The sequence below is a fragment of the Physeter macrocephalus genome, chromosome 3 (genome assembly GCF_002837175.3).
Source record: "Physeter macrocephalus isolate SW-GA chromosome 3, ASM283717v5, whole genome shotgun sequence".
NCBI classification, from domain to species: Eukaryota; Metazoa; Chordata; class Mammalia; order Artiodactyla; family Physeteridae; genus Physeter; species Physeter macrocephalus.
The window spans coordinates 2,305,209-2,314,366 of NC_041216.1; the positions used below are offsets into that span (position 1 = coordinate 2,305,209).

General features: G+C 55.7%; 1 protein-coding gene across 1 annotated transcript; it reads left to right on the forward strand.

Annotated features, from left to right (window-relative positions):
• The first annotated feature begins 6,606 nt into the window (after nt 1-6,606).
• Nucleotides 6,607-8,565, forward strand: GUCA2A (guanylate cyclase activator 2A). The gene is made up of 3 exons (XM_007103480.3): nt 6,607-6,713; nt 7,757-7,946; nt 8,316-8,565. The coding sequence occupies exons 1-3, from the start codon at nt 6,639-6,641 to the stop codon at nt 8,378-8,380; spliced, it is 330 nt and encodes a 109-aa protein (XP_007103542.1). The 5' UTR covers nt 6,607-6,638; the 3' UTR covers nt 8,381-8,565.
• The last annotated feature ends 593 nt before the right edge of the window (nt 8,566-9,158 follow it).

Genomic DNA, 9,158 nt, shown 5'->3' on the forward strand with positions numbered 1-9,158 from the left:
AACTTCCTGTCCCAAACAATGGCAATAAAGACGTCCAAGGGCACTTCCCACCCTTCCCATGCCTGAGTGACGTCCATAGGCAGAGGCCTTCCTGGGAACGGTCCTCTGGTTCCGTGTGAGAGCATGTGAGTGCATGAGCTCTGTGACTGGGGGGGTGGGGTGTAGGTCCTATAAGTCAGGGTAACTGAGTGCTTGTGTGACTCCGATTGTGCTCATGAGGCCCTCCGTGTGTGTGTGAGCCAGACCTTGTATGTTTGTGCTTGTGTGTCTTGTGATTGTGTGCTCATGTGTCTGTGCCTGGATATGTGATTGTGTCGCCTGCGTGATTGCGACTGTGTGCCTCAGTGTGTCTGTATGTGATCATAAGCCACAGACAGGAGAGAAGGCATTCTGCCCAGGGCAGGGAGGGCGGGATGGCTCCCCACTCACGTTCTGGCTTCTTCCTCCCTTCCTAACCTTGTTAGCCACTGGAGTCTTCCCCAGCAGCCCACGTCCCTGGAGACGTTTGCCTGGGATAGAGCCGGGTTCCCAGGCACACTCAGGGTTAGGCCCTGCAAGTCCAGTACAGATGAATTCTTCCCCTTTTCTCATCACATCCCTGGCCTGGCCGCTGTCACTGCTCCTCCCCACTGTGGCCCTTTGGACTGGATCCCAGATCTATCTATACCTGCTCCTGCCCCCAGGCAGCTCCTACCCTCCTCCTTGCACCCCGCAAAGCTTCCTGGCCAGACCAGAAGCTGGTCCGTTGTGAGTTGCTGGCCTGTGGCTGATTGTGTTTTCTGCAGGCATCAAAGGCCAGAAAAATACATGAGGCAATGGAAAGAACACGAACTCTGGAGTCAGAAGAACCTAAAGTTCCATCTGGGCAAGACATTGCTCTCTCTGAGCCTCAGTCTCCTCATCTGTATAATGGGATTAAAGTGTTGATGGCATCATCCATGAGAAGTCAGATGGAAGCAGCCAGCACGGGCCCTGGCACACTGTTAGTCCCAAGGACCCATCTGCCTTCCTTGTCTGCCCTCCTCCCTTGCTTCTCTTGCACACGTCAAGACCCATGGATTCCCCTGCACACCATCCTTCCAATCACCCCTGGCCCTCCCAGGATACTGCTGGGTGTGGAACACACCCCTTGCCTCCTGGACCAGTGCAGCAGCCATACCTAGACAGTCCGCTCCCAACACCAAGGGCCATGATGATCTTTCTAAATCACAGCTCTTCTCATGGTCTTCCCCTAGCTTTCCACTGTCACCGGGTGAAGGGCAAAATGCCTTAGCCTGGTGTTTAAAGCCTCCTCTGGCTGCCCACCCACAGCCCCTCTTGACACACTCTCTGCTTCAGCCCATCCTCCCTCCCTTCCCCTGTGTGCTTCCTGTTGCCAGGCCTTTGCCATATAGCCCCCATCTCTGTGGGTCCAAATCCTCCCATTGATCAAATCCTCCCAGTTCAAATGCCACCTGGTCTGGCAAGCATCCCCAGACCCGGCCACGGGGGGACCTTTTCTCCCTGTGGAGCCCCAGGGAGTTTGTGCCCGTGTCCTATCCTCCCTTTACCCTGTGGGCTCTGGGGCACATGGCAGGAGCTCCAGGTGGGTGTCCCTCCTTCCCTGACAGCCTTTGGGTGTGATGGGTTGTTTTTGTGGCCAATGCCCAGAGCAGGCCAGGGGGTGGGGGGAGGAAGCCCTGCCATGTGGGGAGCAGATGGTGAATGGAGCTCCCCCAGTGCCTTGTCCCAGCCAGGCCATGGGGATGTGAGATGACACTGCTGAGCAAACAACCAGACACACCCTCTGTCCACACCCCACCTGCCCACCAGAGCATCACGGGAAAGATCCTGGCCACCCCAGTGCCTGGGGGAGGGGAGGGAGCCCTCCACCCCCGCCTGGACTTGGGCTCAAGCCAACAGGCTTCAAATTCCCACTCAGTCATCCACTTTCTCTGTGGCCCTGGGCACTCTCCCAGGAGCCTGGTTTCCTCCTCTGTACAACGGGTATCGCTGCCCTGTAAAACAGGATCTGACTCAGTGGTTGTGCCTTTCTTCTTCTCCTTCCCCAAAGATGGGGGTCTGGGGCTAGGAAGACAGGACAGGAGGTATGAACCGAATAGAAGTTTAGCTTTTCTTTGGCACTTGTGAGAACTGGCCTCTGTTCGGGAATTTACAGCTTTGTGACTGCAGCTGGTGCCAAGTCCACCTGGCAATGAGTCTGAAAAGTTGTGCCTTCCTCTAGACTGAGCTAGCCCCACACTTGCGTCCGTGCTTCGCTCTCTGTTGGCTGGGTGCCCTCGTGCAGAGAGCCACCAGTGAAACTGCTCCCGGAGCTTCTGTCCACACCCTCGGGAAAGTCATGGTTTCTTACCCTCTCTGGGCCTCTGAGCGTCAGTGTGCCCACCTATAAAATGGGGTTCTATAGTGATTTCTTATGTATTCCCAGAGCTATTGGGAGGTTCACATACATCGTGATGCCTTCCTCAGGCCGTTCTGGGCTCTCAAAGAACCTCCAGGACACATTTGCAAGCAGGTTGCGGAGGCTGTAAAATGTGGGCCACACCCTCTTCGTGGTTACACAGATCAATATGGGAGTCTTCAGACTCCCACCTGGGCTCTGTTCCAGGCCTTTCTTCCTAGGGTCAGCTGAGGCCTCCAGCCTGCAGGGAAGCAGAGCCAGGCCTGGGAGGGCTGGGCCTCAGTGGACCCAACTTTAACAGGCACACTGGAGCCATGACGAGGTCACCCAAACACAAGAGTTCAACAATCTCTAGGCCAAAAGGAATGGCATCAGCATCCTCACAGAGAACAGAGGGCGGCCGGACAGCAGGCAGCTGCCAGCAGCGGGTGAGGGGTGGCTGGGCTGCAGGGCTGGGTCTGGTTTTCACACCTGTAACGCACACAGCCTAGAGCGAGTGCTTGATCAACGTTCACTGCTATTATTAATGTTATGATTATTACTAATACCACAGCCTTCCTGGTCTCCTGAGAGATCAGGGGTACCCACTAAGTGCCAGGCCTTGTATGGGTACTGTGGCCACGATGGAGCAAGACACAGGCTCTGCTCTCAGAAGCTCGTAGGAAAGTGGGCAGGACAAATAGTTTGGTAGGTTTTGTAAGGGGAAAGTATAGGAGGCTGGTGGAGCCCAGAGGTGGTGGGGATGGTCTTAACACAGGCTTGCTGGGGCTGGAAGTCAGTGAGGAAAGTTTTCTTGGCAACCCAAAATTCACAGTGTAGTTGTTATTGTCTCCATTTTTCTGATGCAAAAACTGAGGTTCAGAAAGGGCACACAGCTGTTCACTGATGGAGCTAGGACCCTAAGCCGGGGCTGCCTGGCTCCAAAGCTGGAGCTTTTTCACCTACAGCACCCCAGGTATGGGCCCCTTCTTCCTGGCCCACTCCTAGGGAGTCTTTCGGGATTCTGGGCAAAGGGTGAGCAGGGGCCTGACCATGATGGGCCTCGAATGCCAGGCCAGGGAGTCTGGGCTTCCTTCTGAAGGTTTGGGGCAGCCATTGATGGGTTTTCAGGTGGGGAGGCAGGTAGAGGTGGCATGGCCTGGGAGGCTATGGAGGTGTGAGAGTTTGCCAGAAGGGGTAGCCTTGGATGTGAGGCGCCAAAACAACCCAGACCCACTCGCCACCCGTAAGAAGTGATGAGGGGTGTTGGGGTGCTGGGGAACCAAGGCCACAGGACTCAGGTGGGGGCCTGGGGCGATCCAGAACCCCAGGCTTCCAAGAGGACCCCAAGATCCAGCAGCTTCGATGCAGAGAGGAGGGAGGGGGTCTGAACTCACACCTGGGCCCAGGCTGGGCCAGGGAATTGGCAGGGGAGGGAGGGGTGTTTGTTCCCATTTCCCAGGGGAGATGTCATAGGTAGGGTTGGGTAGGGCAGGGCCCAAAGTGCTGAGGCCTAGGAGCCGTTTCCTCTTTCCCACAGTGTGGAGCTACATCACTCCCACACACCCACTCCACCCCAGCCTTGCAGCAGGTAAGCCCCGGCTAAGGGGTTATGGGAGAAAGAGGCTTCAGGAACCAGAGGCCCCTCCCTTTACCCCCAATCCCACTGTAACTTAGGAGGGGAAAGACTGAAAAGCCAAAGGGAGACAGAAACGGGGCTCCTGCAGCCCACAGCGGCCGCGCCGAACCCCATCCTTCATGCTAAACCAATCCCCAGTCCAGCCTGAGCCCCGCACTTAACCCCAGCCCCAGCCCCAGTCATAAACCTGACCCCACCCACACCTCCAACTTAAACTGCAGACTCAGCTTCCACCGTAACCCTACCACAGAACCCTAAGCTAACCTCAAACCAACCTCCGTGTCAGCTACAATTCCCACATCGACCCCATCCTAGCTACACCCCTGATTCCAAACCTAACCCTGACCCTTACCCCACGCCTGAGCTCAGCTCCATCCTGACCCTGACCCAAACCCCAATCTGAGTCCTAACTTGAACTCCTATCACTATCTGCTACTTCATTTTGCCCTAATGTCACTCCAGTCCCAGTCGGTAACCTAAGACTGACCTTAACCCAGCTTTCACCCTAACCCAGCTCAAGTCCACCCAACCCCAATTCCAACCCCAGCACCAGCCTCAGCTGCACTCCTGATCTCTACCTGTGCTCACCACCATCCCAATCACAATACATTCTACCCTTACGTGTATCTCTAGCCTCACCTTCAACCCAAACTCCATCCGTAACCCTGAGGTACCCTATCCCATCCCTAACCCTCTGCTGGGGCTCATTCCCACCCAGCTCTCAGCTAGCAGCGGCCACCATGTGGCTGGACTGGACATGTAGACTTCAGCGTATACACACACACACATCTCGCATATACTAACACACTTCAATTTACACACACTCCTCAGTGTACACACACACACTAGAAAAGGGAGGGAATCTTAGTCTGGTTCTGAGGACTACCCTGAGAGGGCAGGTTGACCAAGTGTCTCCTGCCCCTCCCTTGGGCTGAACCCCTTTGAATTTCCCTCCAATTTCCCCTGCAGTGTTGACTTTTCCCACCCAGGGATTCCCACCCCCACCCCTTTCTTTGGAGCCATCCAGGCTTGCAGCCAGATTGGTTTGTAGATTAGAACAAAGCAGCTCCCAGGGCTTCCCTTCCTCCGTGTCCTGGAGGCTCTGCTCACAAAAGAATACAATGAACACACACTATGCCGGGGTACAGTCCTCATGGGGGTCAGAGTCTAGAGGGGCAGAGACACACACCCAAGTAATCCAACTCAACAAGATCCCCAGTAGGGGAATGTATCCTGTTCTGTGAGAACAAAGAGAGGTTATTTAGCTGAGGATGCAGTGGGGGTTATTTGATCTGGGCCTTAAAGTTTAAGTAGGAGTTCACCTAGTGACAAGGAAGGAAAAGCCTTCCAGGCAGATGGAGTAGTATATTCAAAGGCAGGGATGCTGGGAGAGTTGAGCCTGGCAGGAAAGGCCACGGTGGGGGAGATTAGGCTGAGTTAGTTGGGGGAAGCAGAGCAGAAAGAGGAGGGACACGGTGCGGGCAGGGGGTGGGGGGGATGGTTAGAGGGGCAGGGGGCAAGGGAATCAGGAGGGAGTGGGGAGAGCACATCTGAGGATGATCTGAGGCTGCAGGACAGGCAGGACAGCAGGCCCAGCACCGGATGAGAACAGGCTGTGGCTCAGATGGGCAGGTGGTCTCCAGAGGGGCCAACGGGGACCAGAAGCTGTTGTGGCTGTTGATCAAAGTAATAATAACTGAAGGATCTTTTACTGAGTGCTTTCTGTATGCCAGGCATTGAGGTAAGCATTTTTATAACCTCATTTAATTCTCAAAATAACCCCACGAGGTACGTGGGGTTATTTATTATTATATCGGTCCCCAGAGAGGATACAAGGGGTCCTGATGTTCAGAGAGGGAAACAATTTGTCCAGATTCACACACATAGGAATGGGGCAGTAGATGGGACTCGAACCAGGCCTGTGGATGGCAGAGCTGAGTCCTTCCTCAAAGTCACAGTGGCCAAACCTAACGCCTGCCTTGGTAATCTCATTTCTTAACACTTGAAGCCCCCTGGCAACCTCCTCCTCCCCCCAGGCTGAATTACTCACATTTCCTTGATTATTCCAGGCCTATTTCACCTCCCTGCTGTCTCACATGTAGTATCCTCTGCAAGAAATGGCCTTCTACCCTCAGCCCCTTCTCTAAGAAAATTTCCACCCATTCTCTAAACCTCCTTTGGGAAAGCTTCTTGAACTGCCCCGCCCCTTGGCTGGTTGAATGGCCCCTCCATTCCTCATGCCCACCCACTCCCCTAATCACCCACTGGTCCTCCCTCTTTAAGGGCTAGGCTGGGTCTGCAGCCCCACCCTGGCACATGGCCTGGCCCAGAGCCATCAGTGAGTGTGAGTGGCTGGTCTTGAATGCAGGACCCAGCCCAGCCGCGGGTTAAAGTGGGAGCCCAGGGAGGGGCTGGGGCTCTGATGGCCTCCCCCCGACTGATTTCTTACCGGCCAGGGCTGTCTTGAGCCTTATCTGATTAGGGTTAAGTTGACAAGCAAGCACATGAGACACTGGCAAAGACTCCTGGGTTACTCAGTAACCCTGCCCTCTTTAAAAGTCCCACTGTTTTCCCCTGGCATCCAGAACCAAGCACTCTTCTCTCTTAGGCGCTGCTGCCATGAACACCTTCCTGCTCTCTGCACTGTGCCTCCTTGGGGCCTGGGCCGCCCTAGCAGGGGGAGTCACCGTGAAGGTAAGTTCTCTGTCCCTACTGTGGCCCAGCTGGCTCTCTATGTCCAGGGCCCAGGGCCTGTCCCCTGATAGAGCACCCCTCTGGGGACGGAGTGGGGGGTATGTCTAAGGCTTGACTCTTCCCCAGGGACCCCCTTCTCAGTCCTGCCTCTTACGCCTTCCTCTTCAAACTTGGAGAAAGAACATCAGGTAGAGAAAAGAGAAACAATTTGGGAAAGGCAGGTGATTAGCCAATTTACGGAGTGCCTGCCATGACCAGGTTCCTCAAGTATGTCACTGCGACGCCAGGATCACCATGGCAAGAGAGATTATTAGTCTCATTTTTCAGAGGAGTCAAATAGAGCCTCAGAGAGATTCTGTAACTGGGCATGGGCACATGGTTGGGAAGTGAAGGAGCTTGATTCAGTTCCAGACCTTCCTCCTCAGCCAAAGCCCTGGCCTGGGTCTCAGGAATCACCTGGACAGCCTGGAGGTCCTGACAGAAGGGTGTGCCCATCTGTGTGGATGCCAGCCGTAGGCCAGCCTGGTACTCATCGGGGGCCCCATTCTATCACAGCCAGGCCCCAGGAGGCCTTTTACTGCTTCTCAAACATCAGTCAGGCAGCAGGCTGGAGCCGGGGGCCAGGGGATCAGCCCACACTGCTCTCAGGCAAGGGTGAAGAGCCATGTGGCTTCAGGATGCCTGAGACTTGGTCCCAGCTCTGTGCCTCTCCCTAAAAATCAGCACAGTGACTCCCACTAATAGGCACCTATTGTGTCCCTGCCGCTTCACATCTCTCTTCTCCATTCCTCATATAACAGGCAGACCCTAGGATCCCAGAGTGTAATGACCTGTCCGTGGTCGCAGAGCAAAACCGGGATTCAAACCCAGTGTCTGGCTCTGAGCTCTGACCACCTCATATTGCCCCGCAGTGGAGCACCTGGCTCCCGTGTGCTGCAAACACTGTTTGAGTGCCACCGGGGCTGGAGAGGGGGCAGTCCTCGGGGAAGCGGCCAGGGAGCAGGCTGTAGCCTGGCCTCACACCCTGGACACGTCTCTCTCAGGATGGAGAGTTCTCCTTTTCTCTGGAGTCAGTGAAGAAGCTCAAGAACCTCCAGCAGCTCCAGGAGCCTAGGAGGCCTAGAAATACTGGTGGATCCCTCGTTCCCATCCTCTGTAGCTCCCCGAGGTTTCCCGAAGAACTCAAGCCTCTCTGCAAGGAGCCCAATGCGCAGGAGATCCTGGAGAGGCTCGGTGAGTAACCCCCTCTCTGAAGGGCGGGGCCCAGGAATTCCCTGATTGGTGGCACTTGAAGGAGAGATGTGTTCTGATTGGTGGGATTCCGAGGATGAGCTCTGCTCTGTTTGGTGGGTCTGTTAAGCCCTCGGCTGTGCGGTCCTGGTTTGTCTGGTCTCAGCTGTAACGCCTTTCTGGGTAGGCTCTCCGCCCTGATTGGCTGGCTTTCAGTACTTGTGTCCTGGTTTGGGGTGGAAAGCACCGCTGGTCCGAGAGGACAGGCCTGGGTTTCTCCTGGGTGGCCGATGTTCAAACTCTGGCTCAAGGGAGGGCGGGAGCTTTGGGCAGAGGAAGCTGCCTTCACGGGGCCCCGTTTCTCCTGTCCAGAGGCCATCGCTGAGGATCCGAGCACGTGTGAGATCTGTGCCTACGCTGCCTGTGCTGGATGCTAGGACGGTGGGTACTCGCTACCTTCTGTCCCTCCCCTGCAGGCCGCTCCCCCTCCCCGCAGCTCCACCTACCCAGAATGGAGGAGTGACGAGAGGGCAGCCTGGGGAGGCCCAGCCCCTGCCCGCATCCGAGCTGGAGCTGCCGGTGCTTTCCAAGATCCACCCCCGCCCGTGGCTAATAAACCAGATTCCAGAGTCCTCCTGGTGTTGCTTTCATTCCTTCTTTCATCCCACTTTATGGATGTCTACCCTGCCCTCGCCAGCTCAGGGTTTAGTGTGTTAAGTGCAAGAACCCTGCTCTTCCTGCTAAGCCAGCATCGGTACTGCCCGCCACTCACAGACACCGAGGAGACTTGAATCCAACGACCACCAATGGAGGAGGTGGAACTTCTGCTTTTCTTTCATGATCCCTAAGCCACATGTGAGCTCCTGTGCTGGTTTGGATGACCAACACAAACACTGAGGGGCTATGAGATCAGCCTCTGGCTGGAGAGTGTTCAAGGGGCCTCAGAGTCTGGCCCCGTGCGGACCACTTCAGCACTGCCTCCTGCCCTCACCCCAGGGCCCACACCCCAAGCCATAGTTCTCACTATGTCCTCTGCTTCTCTCACCCCTGCTCACGCCTGATCTCCTGGGAGATCCCTCCTCCCAAGGTTTGCAGGGTTGCTTGATGAGATGGGTGGTGGGGTAGAAGTATTTAATGCTCCTACTCTGGAGCCAAACTCTCTGGGTGTCAGTCCAGGCACTGCTTGTTACCAGCTGTGTGACTCTGGGCAGGTTA

Coding starts and splice junctions, on each gene's coding strand:
- GUCA2A (XM_007103480.3), top strand. CDS start 6,639: ATGAACACCTTCCTGCTCTCTGCACTGTGCCTCCTTGGGGCCTGGGCC. Junction 6,714..7,756: donor CAGGGGGAGTCACCGTGAAG/GTAAGTTCTCTG, acceptor CGTCTCTCTCAG/GATGGAGAGTTCTCCTTTTC. Junction 7,947..8,315: donor GGAGATCCTGGAGAGGCTCG/GTGAGTAACCCC, acceptor TCTCCTGTCCAG/AGGCCATCGCTGAGGATCCG.